A 20,358-nucleotide genomic window follows, 5' to 3' on the forward strand; every position below is an offset into this window, starting at 1 on the left:
AGGTTTTCTACTTGGATGTAGGGAGAGAGCCAAGAGACAAACCTTCTGACAACTAGCCAGCACCCAAAACCCTGTTAAAACCTTTTGTCAATAGGGGGTGCTATTTGCACTTTGTAAAGAATTTGTTCCCAAATTAAACTGCCTCGTACTCAATTCTTGCTCGTACAATATGCATATTATTATTACTATTGGATAGAAAACACTCTCTAGTTTCTAAAACCGTTTGAATTATTTCTCTGAGTGAAACAGAACTCTGCAGCACACTTCCTGTCAAGAAGTGAGATTTCTGAAATCGAGGTCTCTGTTCCAGGGTCGGTTTATAAATTCCCTTGTAAGCTATGGGGCTACATGCACTGCATACGCCTTCCCCTAGATGTCAGTAAGCGGTGAGACTTTGAATGGATTGGATAGCACCATCTGGGGGAGTATAAAGCCTCTTGGAACGGAAGGACCGACCTTTTCGACGCGGGGCCTGACGCAGGAGGGACACCAAGCATGGCGTCCTGAAAAGCTTTCGGTTTAGCAGTTCTATATCTCCGGCTCTGATTTAATTTGTTTTTTGTCTTAAAAACTTCATAAGGTAGTTAATTTAAACCGACTTATATCAGTTTATTGCGATTTTCTGGAGTTTCTTTGTCAGGCGTTATCGCGAGTTGGGCACCTCTCCGGTACATCGCTGGCGTTAGCAGCTAATTCTACAGGAGTAGAGGACATCTTTCAACCAAAAGACGATTGTTCTGGACAAAGGACCACTTGCCCAAGATTCTGATGGAAGCTCATCAAAAAGTAAGAGCTATTTATGATGTTAATTCGTATTTCTGTGGAAAAATGTAAAATTATTAGTCTGCCATTAATTTCGGCATGGTCTCGCTGTAACGCACGCTGTATGTCGAGTAACGTTAATTTTAAAAATCTAACACAGCGGTTGCATTAAGAACTAATGTATCTTTCATTTGCTGTCCAACCTGTATTTTTTTGTCAAGTTTACGATTAGTTATTGATTAGATTAGGTGCCTCTCCAAGATGGCGCCGGACAGATTGCTTCAAGTTTGGCTACATTTCGCATTGTATAACCACGATTTGTGCCGTTAAATATGCACATTTTCGAACAACTCCTATATGCATTGTGTAATATGATGTTACAGGACTGTCATCTGATGAAGTATATGAAGGTTAGTCAAAAATTATATATCTTTTGCTGGTTTGTTAGGATCGCTAACCTTTGCTGCTGGTAAACGGCTTGTGTTTCTGGCTATTGTGGTAAGCTAATATAATGCTATATTGTGTTTTCGCTGTAAAACACTTAAAAAATCTGAAATATTGGTTGGATTCACAAGATGTTGGTCTTTCATTTGCTGTACGCTGTGTATTTTTCAGAAATGTTTTATGATGAGTATTTAGGTATTTGACGTTGGTCTCTGTAATTATTCTGGCTGCTTCGGCACTATTTCAGATTGCAGCTGCAATGTAGAACTGTGATTTATACCTGAAATATGCAAATGTTTCTAACAAAACATATGCTATACAATAAATATGTTATCAGACTGTCATTTGATGAAGTTGTTTCTTGGTTAGTGGCTATTTATATCTTTATTTGGTCGAAATTGTGATAGCTACCTATGCAGGAAAAAAATGGTGGGAAAAAAAAGTTGTGTCTTTTGCTATCGTGGTTAGCTAATAGATTTACATATTGTGTCTTCCCTGTAAAACATTTTAAAAATCAGAAATGATGGCTGGATTCACAAGATGTGTATCTTTCATCTGGTGTCTTGGACTTGTGATTTAATGATATTTAGATGCTAGTATTTACTTGTGACGCTATGCTAGGCTATGCTAGTCAGCTTTTTTACTGATGGGGGTGCTCCCGGATCCGGGATTGTGTGCAACTAGAAGTTAAAGCTTCAAGTTGTGATGGTAAAAACTTTTTTTTTTTTTTTTTTTTTTTTTTTTAATACACGCACCAAAAGGCATCAGTGAACACAATTCGTACTGTGCGTGGATCTGACCAAAGGTTGAGAGCTAATTCGATTTTCTCCACTTTCTCAGCAAAGGATTAGTCTCAGCCTCCGCAATGGATTAGCATGAATCAGACAGTTGTCTCGTGTGCCATAAAAATATATATAATTTTTTTAAATAACACACTACAGGTCAAAAGTTTTAGAACACCTACTCATTCAAGGTTTTTAATTATATATTATTATTTTTTACCATTTTCTACATTGTAGAATAATAGTGAAGACATCAAAACTCATGTAGTAACCAATCCCTATGCCCATCCCACATATATAAAACATCCTATGCCCATCCCACATATATAAAACATCCTATGCCCATCCCACATATATAAAACCTCCCTATGCCCATCCCACATATATAAAACCTCCCTATGCCCATCCCACATATATAAAACCTCCCTATGCCCATCCCACATATATAAAACCTCCCTATGCCCATCCCACATATATAAAACCTCCCTATGCCCATCCCACATATATAAAACCTCCCTATGCCCATCCCACATATATAAAACAGCCTATGCCCATCCCACATATATAAAACCTCCCTATGCCCATCCCACATATATAAAACCTCCCTATGCCCATCCCACATATACAGTGGGGAGAACAAGTATTTGATACACTGCCGATTTTGCAGGTTTTCCTACTTACAAAGCATGTAGAGGTCTGTAATTTTTATCATAGGTACACTTCAACTATGAGAGACGGAATCTAAAACAAAAATCCAGAAAATCACATTGTATGATTTTTAAGTAATTAATTTGCATTTTATTGCATGACATAAGTATTTGATACATCAGAAAAGCAGAACTTAATATTTGGTACAGAAACCTTTGTTTGCAATTACAGAGATCATACGTTTCCTGTAGTTCTTGACTAGGTTTGCACACACTGCAGCAGGGATTTTGGCCCACTCCTCCCTACAGATCTTCTCCAGATCCTTCAGGTTTCGGGGCTGTCGCTGGGCAATACGGACGTTCAGCTCCCTCCAAAGATTTTCTATTGGGTTCAGGTCTGGAGACTGGCTAGGCCACTCCAGGACCTTGAGATGCTTCTTACGGAGCCACTCCTTAGTTGCCATGGCTGTGTGCTTCGTGTCGTTGTCATGCTGGAAGACCCAGCCACGACCCATCTTCAATGCTCTTACTGAGGGAAGGAGGTTGTTGGCCAAGATCTCGCGATACATGGCCCCATCCATCCTCCCCTCAATACGGTGCAGTCGTCCTGTCCCCTTTGCAGAAAAGCATCCCCAAAGAATGATGTTTCCACCTTCATGCTTCACGGTTGGGATGGTGTTCTTGGGGTTGTACTCATACTTCTTCTTCCTCCAAACACGGTGAGTGGAGTTAGACCAAAAAGCTCTATTTTTGTCTCATCAGACCACATGACCTTCTCCCATTCCTCCTCTGGATCATCCAGATGGTCATTGGCAAACTTCAGACAGGCCTGGACATGCACTGGCTTAAGCAGGGGGACCTTGCGTGCGCTGCAGGATTTTAATCCATGACGGCGTAGTGTGTTACTAATGGTTTTCTTTGAGACTGTGGTCCCAGCTCTCTTCAGGTCATTGACCAGGTCCTGCCGTGTAGTTCTGGGCTGATCCCTCACCTTCCTCATGATCATTGATGCCCCACGAGGTGAAATCTTGCATGGAGCCCCAGACCGAGGGTGATTGACCGTCATCTTGAACTTCTTCCATTTTCTAATAATTGCGCCAACAGTTGTTTCCTTCTCACCAAGCTGCTTGCCTATTGTCCTGTAACCCATCCCAGCCTTGTGCAGGTCTACAATTTTATCCCTGATGTCCTTACACAGCTCTCTGGTCTTGGCCATTGTGGAGAGGTTGGAATCTGTTTGATTGAGTGTGTGGACAGGTGTCTTTTATACAGGTAACGAGTTCAAACAGGTGCAGTTAATACAGGTAATGAGTGGAGAACAGGAGGGCTTCTTAAAGAAAAACTAACAGGTCTGTGAGAGCCGGAATTCTTACTGGTTGGTAGGTGATCAAATACTTATGTCATGCAATAAAATGCAAATTAATTATTTAAAAATCATACAATGTGATTTTCTGGATTTTTGTTTTAGATTCCGTCTCTCACAGTTGAAGTGTACCTATGATAAAAATTACAGACCTCTACATGCTTTGTAAGTAGGAAAACCTGCAAAATCGGCAGTGTATCAAATACTTGTTCTCCCCACTGTATAAAACATCCTATGCCCATCCCACTGTTAAAATATATTTTGATTTTCTTCAAAAAGCCACCCTATGCCTTGATGACAGCTTTGCACACTCTTAGCATTGTCTCAACCAGTTTCACCTGGAATGCTTTTCCAACAGTCTTAAAGGAGTTCCCACATTTGCTGAGCACTTGTTGGCTGCTTTTCCTTCAGTATGTGGTCTCACAAAGACACAGCGGTTGGAACCAACAATCTCCAATTTGGACTCCAGACCAAAGAACAAATTTCCACCGGTCGAATGTCCATTGCTCATGTTTCTTGGCTCAAGTAAGTCTCTTCTTCTTATTGGTGTCCTTTAGTAGTGGTTTCTTTGCAGCAATTCGACCACAAAGGCCTGATTCACGCAGTCTCCTCTGAACAGTTGATGTTGAGATGTGTCTGTTAAACTTAAGCATTTATTTGGACTGCAATTTCTGAGGCTGGTAACTCATCCTCTGCAGCAGAGGTAACTCTGGTCTTCCTTTCCTGTGGCAGTCCTCATGAGTCAGTTTCATCATAGCGCTTGATGGTTTTTGCGACTGTACTTGAATAAACTTTAAAAAGTTCATGAAATGTTCTGTATTGACTGACCTTCATGTCTTACTGACCTTCATGTCTTAAAGTAATGATGGACTGTCGTTTCTCTTTGCTTATTTAAGCTGATCTTGCCATAATATGTGCTTGGTATTTTACCAAATAGGGCTATCTTCTGTATTACCCCCCCAACATGTCACAACAACTGATTGGCTCAAACACATTAAGAAAATAAATTCCACAAATGAACTTTTAACAAGGCACACCTGTTAATTGAAATGCATTCCTGTTGACTACCTCATGAAGCTGGTTGAGAGACCGGCAAGAGTGTGCTAAGTTGTCAAGGCAAAGGGTGGCTATTTGAATCATCTAAAATCTATTTAGATTTGTTTAACACTTTTTTGGTTACCACATGATTCCATATGCGTTATTTCATAGTTTGGATGTCTTCACTATTATTCTACAATGTAGAAAACAGTAAAAAAATAAAGAAAAACCCTTGAATGAGTAGGTGTTCTAAAACTTTTGACCAGTAGTGTAGAGTGGCAAGAAAAAGTATGTCAACCCGTAGGAATTATCTGGAATTCTGCATAAATTGGTCATAGATGAAGATCAGATCTAATTTTAAGTCACAAGACAAACAGTCTGCTTAAACTACCAACACACACATTATTGCATTTTTCTAGTCTATATTGAATACATCATTTAAACATTTACAGTGTAGGTTGGGAAAAGTATGTGAACCCCAAGGCTAATGACATCTCCAAAAGCTAATTGCTAACCTGGAGTACAATCATTGAGATGAGATTGGAGATGTTGGTTAGGGCTGCCCTGCCTTATATAAAATAAATCACAAAATTTGAGTTTGCTATTCACAAGAATTATTGCCTGATGTTAACCATGCCTCAAACAAAAGAGATCTCAGAAGACCCAAGATTAGGAATGGTTGACTTGCATAAAACTGGAACGGGTTACAAAAGTATCTCTAAAAGCCTTAATATTCATCAGTCCAAGGTAAGACAAATTGTCTATAAAGGGAGAAAGTTCAGCACTGTTGCTACTCTCCCTAGGAGTGGCCGTCCTGCAAAGATGACCAAGAGCACAGTGCAGAACGCTTAGTGACGTTAAGAAGAATCCTAGAGTGTTAGCTAAAGACTTGCTGGAACATGCTAACATCTCTGTTGACAAGTCTACGATACGCAAAACAATAAACAAGAATGGTGTTCATGGGAGGGCACCACAGAAGAAGCCACTGCTGTCCAAAAAAAACATTGCTGCACGTCTGAAGTTTGCAAAAGAGCATCTGGATGTTCCACAGCGCTGCTGGCAACATATTCTGTTGACAGATGAAACTACAGTTGAGTTGTTTGGAAGGAACACACAATACTATGTGTGGAGGGAAAAAGGCACAGCACACCAACATCAAAACCTCATCCCAACTGTAAAGTATGGTGGAGGGAGCATCATGGTTTGGAGCTGCTTTGCTGCCTCAGGGCCTGGACAGCTTGCTATCGTCGACGGAAAAATGAATTCCCAAGTTAATCAAGACATATCCGCCAATTGAAGCTCAACATAAGTTGGGTCATGCAACAGGACAACGACCCAAAACGCAACCCAATTGAGATGCTGTGGCATGACCTCAAGAGCGCGGTTCACACCAGACATCCCAAGAATATTGCTGAACTGAAACAGTTTTGTAAAGAGGAACGGTCGAAAATTCCTCTTGACCGCTGTGCAGGTCTGATCCTCAACATTTGGTTGAGGTTATTGCTGCCAAAAGGAGGTTCAACCAGTTATTAAATACAAGGATTCACATACTTTTCCCACCCTGCACTGTGAATGTTTACACGGTTTGTTCAATAAAGACATGAAAACGTATTGTTTGTGTGTTATTAGTTTAAGCAGACTGTCGTGACTTAAATTGGCTCCCGAGTGGCGCAGTGGTCTAAGACACTGCATCCCAGTGCAAGAGGCGTCACTGCAGTACCTGGTTTGAATCCAGGCTGCCTCACATCCGGCCGTGATTGGGAGTCCCACAGGGCGGCGCACAATTGGCCCAGCGTCGTCTGGGTTTGGCCGGGGTAGGCAGTTAAGAATTTGTTTTTAACTGACTTGCCTAGTTAAATAAAGATTAAGAAAGAAAAAGATGAAGATCAGATCAAATTTTATGACCAATTTATGCAGAAGTCAAGGTAATTCCAAAGGGTTCACATACTTTTTCTTGCCACTGTGTGCGCACACACACAGGAACGTATTTAGACCACTTGACCTTTTCCACATTTTGTTACGTTACAGCCTTATTCTAAAATTGATAAAATGGTCCCCCCCTCATCAATCTACACACAATACCCAATAACAAAGAAAAAACTGGTTTAGAAAAAATTAAGATTCGCCCAGCGTCGTCCGGGTGAGGGTTTGGCCGGGGGGGCTTTAGTTGGCTCATCGTGTTTTATCAACTCCTTGTGGGGCGCATGCAGACTGACTTCGGTCATCAGTTGAACAGTGTTTCCTCCGACACATTGGTGCGGCTGGCTTCCGGGTTATGAGGGTGGGTGTTAACTAGTGCGGTTTGGCGGGTCAAGTTTCGTTAGACGCATGACTCAACCTTCGCCTCTACCGAACCTGTTTGGGAGTTGCAGCGATTAGACAAGATTGTAATTTGATGTGATGAAATTAGGGGTGAATAAGGAAATTTCACATTTACATAAGTAATACAGTAACACTTTACTCAGATCTTTGTTGAAGCACCTTTGGCAGCGATTACAGCCTCGAGTCTTCTTGGCTATGACGCTACAAGCTTGGCACACTTGTATTTGCGGAGTTTCTCCCATTCTACTCAAGCTCTGTCAAGTTGGATGGGGAGCGTCGCTGCACAGATATTAGATCAGGTTCAAGTCTGGGCTCTGGCTGGGCCACTCTTGGCTGTGTACTTAGGGTCATTGTCCTGTTCGAAAGTGAACCTTCGCCCCAGTCTGAGGTCCTGAGCAGGTTTTCATCAAGGATCTCGCTGTACTTTGCGCCGTTCATCTTTCCCTCGATCCTGACTAGTCTCCCAGTCCGTGCAGCTGAAAAACATCCCCACAGCATGACCCTGCCATCACCATGCTTCAAAGTAGGGATGGTTCCAGGTTTCCTCCAGACATGATACTTGGCATTCAGGCAAGACAGTTCAATCTTGGTTTCATCAGACCAGTGTCTGGTTTCTCATGATCTGAGAGTCCTTTAGGCAAACTCCAAGTGGGCTATCATTTGCCTTTGATTGAGGAGTGGCTTCCATCTGGCCACTATACCATAAAGGCCTGATTGGTGGAGTGCTGCAGAGATGGTTGTCCTTCTGGAAGGTTCTCCCATCTCCACAGAGGAAGTCTGGAGCTCTGTCAGTGACCATTGGGTTCTTGGTCACCTCCCTGACCAAGGCCCTTCTACCCCGATTGCTCAGTTTGGCAGGGCTGCCAGATCTAGAAAGAGTCTTGGTGGGTCCAAACGTCTTCCATTCAAGAATGATGGGACCAAGGTGTTCTTGGGGACCTTCAATACTGCAGAATTGTTTTGGTACCCTTCCCCAGATCTGTGCCTCAACCCAATCCTGTCTCGGAGCTATATGGACAATTCCTTAAACCTCATGGCTTGTTTTTTCTCTCTCTGACATGCAATGTCAACTGTGGGACCTTATATACACAGGTGTGTACCTTTCCAAATCATGTCCAATCAACTGAATTTACCACGTGGACTCCAATCGAAACATCTCAAGGATGATCAATGGAAACAGGATGCACCTGAGCTCAACTGAGTCTCGTAGCAAAGGGTCTGAATACTTTTGTAAATAGGGGCTCTTTTTTTAAATAGAAATATGCAAACATTTCTACAAACCTGTTTCGCTTTGTCATTATGGGGTATTGTGTGTAGATGGATTAAATAAACACTTTACTCATCAATTTTAGAATAAGGCTGTAACGTAACAAAATGTGGAAAAAGTATTTAGGGAATGCACAGTACTTCAGTAATTACATATTTAACCACTTGTCTATTTGCTATCAAATCCACTCTTCTTGTTGATAAACAAAGGGTTGAATAAATAGAAAATACCTTAAATCCATACATTTATAATTCTAGCGCAATTTATATCTATAGGCTACATTTCTATCATTGTTTTAGGCTGTCTGGCATTAGTGCGTATGCCTAAGCTTTAGGGCTTAACTATACACATGCCAAATAGCCTACATGACAATCGCCAAATGCATTTGGGAAAGGGCAACAAAAAAAAAAAAATTATCCATGGAGGCAAAAAGGAAAAATATCCGAGTTTAATTCAATAAGAGAAAAACTGCTAAATGGAGAGCTGAAAGGGAGGGCCAGAAAAGTCATGTTTGGAAAATATTTGGTGAAGCGGTAAAAGAGAATGATAGCAGTGATAATGCTATGTGTGATGATTGAGGCACTATTCAAATTCGACAGTCACAAGACGGGGACTTGAAATAGGCCTATGGCATGTCAAGGGAACTGTTGCCTACCGTTCAGATGGGTTAAAAGGAAACTGAAATTTGGACACTGACTGTTGGTCTATAACCTCGCATGTAGCCTTCATATTAACTCCTGCAGAATTGAGCATTTCTTGCACTAAAATAATACACCAAATGTAGGCAAAAAAAATAAATGAATCGGGAACAGGAGTGGAGAAACATTAATTATTTCTTTAAGCATCTTGAGAGAATGCGAATGTGCAGTCAGGGACCGTCTGTAGAGAGTGCCATCTTTATCAGCATCATAAAAGCTGAAAGTATTTCAATCAAATAAAATATGCATCCAAGGCAAACTGAACTCTTATCAGAAACATGTGTCATGTTTGCACAGCTTGCTATTTCCTTAGTCAAGCTGATGCCATTTGGACATTATGCACAGAAATGTTTTCCCTTTTTTTTTTTTTTTGTAATTGCATTTTCTCCCTGGTCCCTAAACGTCATTGTTCTGCAAAAGAAGCAGAGATGACAGAAACATTTACTGATGTCAACTAGATTGAAGCATTCAGTGTATTGATTTATGACATTCTGGTGAGCAAGTGTTCATTTAGTCTTCTAGGGCAGCAAATGACAGAAGAAAGCTGTATGTATCTAATTATAGACAAGTTGACTAATAAATAGCCTACTAAAATGTCGCAAATTATAGGAAGACACATATCTAAATCAGGCACAATAAATAATAATACTGCACCTCCTGTAAAAAAAATTCAAGTGTCTGTAGCCAACAGTGCATTTTCTATACTAGCGGGTTTAGGTCGGGAGCGGGCCTCAGATTGACACTTTATCACATATACTCAGGCGGTTGAAGATGGGTTATTAGCAATTGCGGGCGGGTGCACAAATAGTTGACCCGTGCACCACGAAAGAGCCATGAGCCATGGCAGCAATGCTGTAGAGAAAGCGATGCTGTAGAGAAAGCGCTGTGCTCAATCCTGTCACTAGTGGGCATCAGTGTTAAAGGTATTGTAATAGACAATACACAGCTTATTTCCCTTTGATAATGCTATGCAGAATATACACTGAATGTACAAAACATTAAGAACACCTTCCTAATATTGAGTTGCACCCCCCCTCTTGCCCCCAGAACAGCCTCAATTCGTCAGGGCATGAACTCAAAAGCTTTGTCAAAATTGTTCCACAGGGATGCTTGCCCATGTTGACTCCAATGCTTCCTACAGTTGTCAAGTTGGCTGAATGTCGGACCATTCTTGATAAACACTGGACACTGTTGAGCATGAAAAGGCACACCTCTTTAGTCTTGCACATTCACCCTCTGAATGGCACACACACAATCCATGTCTCAATTGTCTAAAGGCTTAAAAATCCTTCTTTAACCGGTCTCAACTTCACCTACACTGATTGAAGTGACATCAATAGCTGATCATAGCTTTCACCTGGTCAGTCTCATGGAAAGAGCATAATGTTTTGTACACTCAGTGTATGTCCTCAGTAATGAGACAAAAGACTAAACAGATCATAAAATGGGCTAGTCTACAGATTATTGCATGATCTGACACTGATTACAGCATAACTTGAATTGTTATATCAAGCAACATATTTCACATAAAATGAAATGGTCTTTGCTAGTGTGACAATTCAGCTCAGATTGAATACTTTATCCATAGCTAAACAAAAAGTGCCAGTAAAGCACCTGAAATGTTTCAAATTACGATTTTAAAATTTCCATCCACGCTCTGGTGAAACACTGAACAAGAACCTTACAAAGTGCAACTTAAGAAGTGTTCTTATGCCCATTTTGGACAAATTAGCACTGTTCAGGCTGGGAGTTCTGTCAGCCTGTCATCATTGCCTTTGTAGTGAAAAAAAAAACCATTTAGCTTTACAGCACCTGGGATTCAGGACATTTTACCCTGTAGATCTACAACGGAAGTCCGAAGACATTAAACTGCTATTGATCCCTAAAGTATATTGACTGATGCAGACACTTAAACAGCACTTTGTTTCGCTCCCAGTCTGCTGAAGGAAAGCTGTGGTATTAACCCTGCCGCAAAGCACAGCCTCCATCTAACGTCCTGCTCAGCTTAGAATCAACTGAAAAAAAGCTACATAAAATCCTGAAGTCTTTCCATGTTTGCCATCAAGGGCGTAGGTGTCTTCCAGTTCTCCAGCTTTCCCTGTCCTTCCAGGCCAGTGGACTCCACCGCCCATAGAGAAAGAGGGAGAGGGGTTCCAAGCCAGGCAGCATGCATCTGCTCCAAACTACACATACACACACTCATCCAGCCAGCACCCCTCACACAGTGCACTCAAACATATACAAGCAGTGGTCAATGGTCTTTGCTCAAACTCACCTGATGATTTCTAGGAGGCCGGCTCATGAGAGGGTGGTAAAGTGCCAGCCGGCTCTTATAAACACACACTGCCTGCAGCGTTGCAGCGTGTCCACCCAAACTGGGAGTGTCTTAACTGTCTAAACCAATTAGTGGATGAGAAAGTGCCCTCCCACCACTCTGCCCTATACCATCAGCAACACCACCCCCCTTCCCTGTTAGATCTCATGGAGGAAATCCATTTATGTCATTTAGTACCTCATCTTGCTTCTGCTAACATCAGCAAATAATATCAGGCCTGAATTATTTACAAAAGCTTTTGCGCTAAAAGCCTCTGTTGTTCCACAGGAAAGACTACCAGGAGCCAGTCAGAACATAATGAGTGTGTGTACAGTTAAGTACATGCACATGTCTAGCAGTCATCATACATCTGCTAGGCTAGGCTACAAGTCAGCCTAGAACTGACATGTAAAAACAGGAAAATAAGTTATTCACAAATACCCACACAAAAACACCCAGTCAGAAATCTTCTGCATTACATATTGAAAAGATAATACCTGGTCAGGTCAAGATCACTACACAGTACCTAGTCCATACATGTTCGGGCGGCAGGTAGCCTAGTGGTTAGAGCGTTGGACTTGTAACCGAAAGGTTGCAAGATCGAATCCCCGAGCTGACAAGGTAGAAATCTGCCGTTCTGCCCCTGAACAAGGCAGTTAACCCACTGTTCCTAGGCTGTCATTGGAAATAAGAATTTGTTCTTAACTGACTTTCCTAGTTCAATAAAAGGGTTTAAAAAATTAATTTAATAAATATGGAGGAAAACCATGAGCCTTGTGCAAACCAAAAAGTACGATGAAGTATCAAATTCAAAGAGAAAAATGTATTCTCACTAAATACCAGAGTGACAGACAGAGTCTGAGAAGTTTCGGGTTGAGGGACTACCCTTGACAGGAAAACCCTCATTCCCCTGGACATAGTACAAGCGTTAAGGAGGGTCAGAGCCGGAAATACTAAAAGCCTCATTGTGTAAAATCGTAAACATTAAATGGCCATCTCTTGACCGCAATACCACCGACCAGACTACAGACTGAGATACACCCCTTGCACAGCTGTCAGATTTTGCTGCCTTAAAATAAATCTAAAAAGTGATTACATTGGATTGTGAATTAGATTCTACCAACTCTGCACAGCTCTTAGGTCAACATAACCATTGTTTTTGTGAAAATTGCTCAAGCTCAGGAAACTTAATTGGGAATCATTGATGGAAAGCTGATTTAAGCAAATTTAAAGTCAGACATTCTGGGTTAGGTATCAAGAAGACTGAGGCAGGTTTTCCTCAAACTTTTTACCTGGGCTTTGCTCCTCTGATATTTATTTTGATCCTGACAAACCTCCCAGTCCCTGCCGGTGACAAGCATTCCATAACATGATGCTATCAACACAATACTTGAAAATACAGAGGGTCGCACAAAATTGCATTCCCTTAACATTACTGGCCTGTATGACAAAGTGAAAAGGAAGCCTTTGTTAAAAAAAACTATTTTTAATTATCTGTTCAAAACAAGGTCCTGAAATAATACTGCAAGACAACGATATAAACTTTTTGGCTTAAAACAAAAAAACTTCAGGTTTGGGTCAAAGCCAATACAACACAAAGTGAAACCCAATGTATTTTCAAGTAATGTGTTTGCAGCATCATGTTATGGGTATGCTTTTCACTGGTTAGAGAAACCGGCATCTGTCTTCTGAAAACCTAACCCTAGTATAGTGGGACAATTACACAAATTGTAATGCCAAAGACACACCAGAATGGCTTTACAAGAGGTGTTGAGTGTTCCTGAGGGGGTCCAGTCTCACTCCTGAATTAAATCGGCTTGAAAATCAGAGACAATATTGCAGTCAATAATGAATCCCAACCAAATTTACTGAGCTTGACCAATTTTGACACACACACACAAAGAGCAAAAAAAGAAACATCCTCTCACTGTCAACGGCGTTTTTAATTTATTTTTATTATACATATTTAAATATTTGTATGAACATAAGAATCAACAACTGAGACAAACTGAACAAGTTCCACAGACATGTGACTAACATAAATTGAATAATGTGTCCCTGAACAAAGGGGGGGGGGGTCAAAATCAAAAGTAACAGTCAGTATCTGGTGTGGCCACCAGCTGCATTAAGTACTGCAGCGCATCTCCTCCTCATGGACTGCACCAGATTTTCCAGTTCTTGCTGTGAGATGTTATCCCACTCTTCCACCAAGGCACCTGCAAGTTCCCGGACATTTCTGGGGGGAATGGCGCTAGCCCTCACCCTCCGATCCAACAGGTCCCAGACGTGCTCAATGGGATTGAGATCCGGGCTCTTCGCTGGCCATGGCAGAACACTGACATTCCGGTCTTGCAGGAAATCACACACAGAACAAGCAGTATGGCTGGTGGCATTGTCATGTCAGGATGAGCCTGCAGGAAGGGTACCACATGAGGGAGGAGGATGTCTTCCCTGTAACGCACAGCGTTGCGATTGCATGCAAAGACAAGTTCAATCCAATGATGCTGTGACACACCGCCCCAGACCGTGACGGACTCTCCACCTCCAAATTGATCCCGCTCCAGAGTACAGGCCTCGGTGTAACGCTCATTCCTTCGACGATAACCGCATATCCGACCATCACCCCTGGTGAGACAAAACCGCGACTCGTCAGTGAAGAGCACTTTTTGCCAGGCCTGTCTGGTCCAGCGACGGTGGGTTAGTGCCCATAGGCGATGTTGTTGCCAGTGATGTCTGGTGAGGACCTGCCTTACAACAGGCCTACAAGCCCTCAGTCCAGCCTCTCTCAGCCTATTGCGGCCAGTCTGAGCACTGATGGAGGGATTGTGCATTCCTGGTGTAACTCAGGCAGTTGTTGTTGCCATCCTGTACCTGTACCGCAGTTGTGATGTTCGGATGTACCGATCCTGTGCAGGTGTTGTTACACGTGGTCTGTTATACTGTGAGGACGATCAGCTGTCCGTCCTGTCTCCCTGTAGCGCTGTCTTAGGCGTCTCACAGTACGGACATTGCAATTTATTGCCCTGGCCACAACTGCAGTCCTCATGCCTCCTTGCAGCATGCCTAAGGCACGTTCACACAGATGAGGGACCCTGGGCATCTTTCTTTTGGTGTTTTTCAGAGTCAGTAGAAAGGCCTTTTTAGTGTCCTAAGTTTTCATAACTGTGACCTTAATTGCCTACCGTCTGTAAGCTGTTAGTGTCTTAACGACCATTCCACAGGTGCATGTTCATTTTTTATGGTTCATTGAACAAGCATGGGAAACACTGTTTAAACCCTTTAAAATGAAGATCTGTTATCTTTTAAAGACAGGGTCCTGAAAAAGGGATTTTTTTTTGCTGAAAACTGCCTCTGGAAGCAACGACACCAGAAGAACTGTTCGTCGGGAGCTTCACACACACACACACACTCCCTCTCAAATGTGCCATGCAACATACTCTCACATTACATCAGGTCAACACATTCCCGGAAAAATAACTGCCATGTCCATTTAGTGTACAATGATGAAATTATTGAAAAGTGGTAAAATGCCCTTCCCATCACACTTCTAGCCAGTCTGTGTGAGACTGACAGAGAGTGAAGCAGTGATCGATCCTCTCTCTGTGCCAGGGCAGCAGCGGGACTCATTGCACTTAAAAAAGGACAGAAATGTGCAAGAGAAGGCTCGGAGATCAAAATCCGATAGAGAGCTCATTACCCTGCATTTACAGCGTCAGGATTTTTTATAACCAGATCAGCAGAATAAGGCTTCATCTCTCAGCGCATAAAAGATGATGCCTCTCTGAAACAGCAAGACCGACAACCCGGATACCACACTACTGGTAAGGGCCGAGTACAGTACAGACTTCAAACTGAAGTATGAGGTCATTTTTACATGCAACACTGATAACTATTTGAAAGTCTTTGGCAGAGTGCAATGCAAACTACAACATAGCATCTGAACAACATTGCAAACAGCACAATTGGGTGTCCAGCAGAGACTAAATCTGACTGCTAATTAGCCAAACGGTGACTAGAAAAAATACCATCAGTGCAGAGGATGATTCAGACTGACAGAAGTATGAGGCAGCAGTCCGAGCCGTGTTCCACTGTAAACACACAGACAAAGAGAGAGAGAGGGAGAGACCGAGAGAGAGAGAGGGAAGGGTACCTGTAGAACTGCAGCTGTCGTTTGGGGCTCCCATAGCGTGCGCTGAGGCCAGCGGAAGAGATTAAGAGAGAGCGAAGAGAGGAGGAGAGAGTACACCTTAGATTAACATGTAGCAGAAGGGAGGAGGGAAAAGCAAGCCACAAGAGAGAAAGGGGAACAACGTAGAAGAACACATGTAGCATGTGAGAGGAAAGCCTAGTTACACTACGTTTTACTATTCCTTGTGAATCACTGGACCCTGAATGTGATTCACTGACACTCAGACACCACACTAGAGGTGAACATATACACATGCCAACAGACCCGAAATTCCCAGATCCGACCCGGGACCCGAGCGGGTCAGGGTCCTAAATTGACTTTTTATCTCTAATCTGATATAACTGCCACAGGTCTTGGGTATGTGCAATTAAAACTGATTTATTGACTGGACCCGTCCTCTGTTAATTGAATGTGTGAGGTGATGAGAACTGCAGGAGCTTGTTATCAGTGTCAGCCAATTGCCACTCAATAAAACGTATAGATTAGGTAGAGCTGAAAGTTGTTCCGACCGCTCACCTGTCGTGTGCATGCTGGTGAGGAGACCGAGAGAACGCGCGAGAGGAGCCTTGGCTACTGTTGATTGCGAAGATGGAGGCCTTTTTCATTGAAGTAAAATAACCATGAAAAAGGTTCAACCAAGTAGGCAGAGATGCAAAAATAATAATAAACTGCAATATTATAAGCTGTTCCTATATTCTCTATAAACAATAGCTTGCGTTACTTTTGATATTACCCTAATCAGGCTTTATTTACTGCAGGCCTATGAAGGCAGTGCGCAGTTGAACTTGAGGAAGAACGTTTTAGGCCTACCAGAGTAAGGCCAGCTCCTTTAAATCTAACATTATAATGTTAATCTTTATCAAAAATATTCTGAGCGAAAATGTTCGAATTAGCTTCCTTTGTAGGCTACGCCTATACACTAAGTATACAAAACAATAGGAACACCTGCTGTTTCCATGACAGACTGACGAGGTGAAAGCTATGATCCTTATTGATGTCACTTATTAAATCCACTTCAAGTCAGTGTAGATGAAGGGGAGGTGACAGATTAAAGAAGGCGTTTTAAGCTTTGAGACATCGATTGTGTGTGTGTGTCATTCAGAAGGTGAATGGGCAAGACAAAAGATTTAAGTGCCTTTGAAGAGGGTATGGTAGTAGGTACCAGTTTGAGTGTGTCAAGAACTGCAACGCTGCTGGGTTTATCACGCTCAACAGTTTCCTGTGTGTATCTAGAATGGTCCACCACCCAAAGGACAGCCACCCAACTTGACACAACTGTGGGAAGCATTGGAGTCAACATGGGCTAGCGTCCCTGTGGAATGCTATCGACACATTGCAGAATCCATGCTCTGACGAATTGAGGCTGTTCTGAGGGCAAAAGCAGGTGCAACTCAATATTAGGAAGGTGTTCCTAATGTTTTGTACATTCAATGTATCTGTACAAAGAATGCATTTCGGTGTTGGAACATGCTGCCGGTCATTCTTTCAGCGTAAGTTTCTATTTCTATATTTTGTATTATCGTCATGTATTATCGTCAAGGCCTATAGGCCTTTATGCACGCAATGCCCTGATGCATTTAACACTTTAATCTATGACAGCTGAACTGTGAGGTGAACAATTGTTTTGGAAAGTAAAAATAAATAAAAATAATATGCTGCACATAGAAAGACCTGAAATGGGACACGTAACACTAAGAAAAATGGTTCTCTTGCACCACATGCTGGTAGCATGTGGAACAGCAGGAAAGGGGATGTGCTAGAACAGAAATGAGTGTTTCCACTACAAACAGAAGGACTGGATGCCACACGACTGCTTGCTGTGAGAATCCTGAATAGAATGGAAGTGGCATGAAGTATGGACAATATATATATATATTTTTTAAATCAGGCTTGACAAATGAACTGCATGCACCATCAGACCACCACGAGTGTGTGTGTGTTTGGCCATGTCCAAAATCTGTCCTGCCTACTACTTACTAAACTAATATTTAGAATGTAATGTTTAGTAAAAACGTATGCAGTAAATAGCAACATACTGAGGATTTATCGCGCTTGTTTCCCGCCATTCGCACATTTGTTGAGTGCCTACCCTATTCTGATTATCAACGGTTTTCAAACATGTGGGTGTGAAAAGACGATTCTCTTCCTGAATAGCGTGCAGCAAATTCAACAAGATGAAAAGTAGAAATGAGTAGAACATCCTTGCATTTAAAGCATACAAAATTCTTGAAATTTCACATACTATAAAACATTATATTTTTGCATACCCAAAAAGCCTACTATTTAGAATTCAAGTATGGGTATTCGGACAGTCTGTACGTATTTGTGGACTTACTTGTAGATCATTCCAGGCGAGCCAGTTTGTCGGGAGAGGCGGGCAGGTGAGTCTGTGGTAGATTCAGGATACATGGAGGCGGGAGGGTGGGGATGTGGCCAGCCTGCAGAAGGGGTCTCTCTCTCACCGGGACAACAGGGGACTGTCTCTCACCAAACTGGGCTTCTGGAGGGGACAGAGCAAACAGTCAGTCTGTATACTGTCTGGATGGTTATAGTGATCAGGAGGAAGACAACTTATATACATTACTAATTCATTTATTTTTGTCAAATAGTCATTTCAGAGATCATAGAATGTCACTACTATTCACCAGTCACTAGATGGCACCATTTCCACAGTTACCACAGGCAGCAGCTTGAAAACATATCAGACCAATAAGCCTGCCTTCTCTGGGCTCAATGGGCTATAACTAGGGATGTAAACTCTTTCATTTTGCAAACTACGGGGGAAAATGTTGCCCCGTCAGAGCTATGGTCTCTGCAGCCACATGATGTCAAAGCCCTGTACTACAACAACATCCTTATATACACACCACACACACAGACCTACCACACACATTTACAAAGTCATAGACATCCTCATACCTCGCCATCCTGCCCTTGCTGTGTGTGTGCGCTCAGAGCGACTAGTTTCTATGAATAATTCAACAGTTTTCACCCAAGAAGAGCACTGCTGAAGTAAGGCGCTATAACAGGAGAGGAGAGCTGGGGGGCGAGGGGAGGAGGGGAGGGTTCCCGTTTTTCTGTGCTCCGTTTTATTTACATAACAAATAAGGAACACTCAAAATGTGCACTTATAAATCATAACAATTTTAATCAAAATACAGCTGTAGACAGAAGTCAAAGATCAAACATCACATATACAACTGATGTCTCTCATGAGTTCTGCCCCATAGGAAAAGTCCCAAGTTATTTTACTAAGCCCGAAGTCCAGCCCCAGTGATGTCACTGCATAAGTCATTACCTGCTACTCCTCAGACCAAGCCCATGCATACACAGCTATACAAACTTGCAAGAGAGATACAATAGTTCCAGTGTTTTCTAAAGCCTCAGCAGTAAATGTCCACTCCCCCAAGTTGATTTTTAGAGGAATGTCTGACTAGCCTCTTATCTCTTCTACTCCCCTGCAGGGCTCTTTATCTTTGAAGTGCTTTCTCACAGACCCCATGCAATAATTCACACATTTCTCAGACCATTTCTTCATAAGAGGCAAAGACTTAGAAAAGACTGTGGAACAATTTTAAAACCTTATCATGAATATATATATATATATATTGTTAATCTATAGTCTAGGACCCAATAAATGTAGAGGGGTCCAATAGCCCCTCCCCTTCTATTAATACAACATAAGCATAATCAATTATTATAATACATCAAACATTTGGTGCAGCCCCTATCATGACCCCAATTTGACCCCATCAGTACTACAGGGCCCGGTGGGCCCGGTGAAAAAAAAAAAATCACAATTGCATTAAGCTATCTACTGTACTCTGTGTTCCATTTCCCTTTACATTATAGTTCACATAGGACAGCATTGCTACAGTAACGGTAACTACCCCTGTGTGTATATGCAGGAGTAGAGACCGAGGTCTTTTACCGGCTGCCTGACCAGCCTCTATTTCACTACACACTGAAATCATGTGTGCGAGCCAGCCGTGAGCAGTCGCTGGTCTGCTGATAATGATGACGTGAAGGTGACTTTCTCCTCCTTTCTCCTCACACCAATGACAGAAAATAAGGTGTCCCCTTTTCAAAGACTAATTTAACGCTCGCTGGCCTCACCACTTCAATCCTGCCAGCCAGGACGGAACAAAAGCCCCTGCCTGGTCCCTTCTTCTACAAGGTGATGATGATGGCATCATGATGACTAGATGAAGATGGGCTGTGTTGTAGATCTAAATGGACACGGAGGGGATTCTGAAGGACCCCACCTGGCTCGAGAGTCATTTATTAAAAATATCACAAAAATAAATAAATAAAATCTATCTACTGCCACCGACTCCCTGATTACTAACAGAGGACGCAGGAGCTGTCATGTTGGGCCCTTCCTTTAAGAGGCTGCATGGTTTCGTGGTACCAGATCTCAACACCGTATTCTTGAACGGCTGGAGCCAAGGCTAAAGTGTTAGTAAATGGTATTTAGCCTATCCTGTTCAGGAGACCTACAGTCTCAGTCAGTTAAGTGTTATGCCCTCAGC

The 20,358-nt window shown here is 42.3% G+C and overlaps 1 protein-coding gene across 11 annotated transcripts in view; it reads right to left on the minus strand.

Moving 5' to 3' along the window:
* Positions 1-20,358, minus strand: part of LOC139558805 (voltage-gated potassium channel subunit beta-2) — a 147,342-nt gene that overhangs the window by 90,966 nt on the left and 36,018 nt on the right. For 7 of the 11 annotated variants that reach the window (XM_071374278.1, XM_071374305.1, XM_071374314.1 and 4 more), the window contains 2 exons: positions 18,162-18,326; positions 15,788-15,829 (listed from right to left, as the gene is read on the minus strand). In XM_071374278.1, coding sequence (XP_071230379.1) covers positions 15,788-15,829; positions 18,162-18,235 — 116 coding nt within the window. In that variant the 5' untranslated portion in view covers positions 18,236-18,326. Of the gene's footprint in view, positions 1-11,598; positions 11,680-15,787; positions 15,830-18,161; positions 18,327-20,358 lie in introns of those variants that run through there. The other 4 variants (XM_071374339.1, XM_071374352.1, XM_071374258.1 and 1 more) reach the window with 3 other exon arrangements.

Source organism: Salvelinus alpinus, chromosome 2 (assembly GCF_045679555.1).
Source record: "Salvelinus alpinus chromosome 2, SLU_Salpinus.1, whole genome shotgun sequence".
NCBI classification, from domain to species: Eukaryota; Metazoa; Chordata; class Actinopteri; order Salmoniformes; family Salmonidae; genus Salvelinus; species Salvelinus alpinus.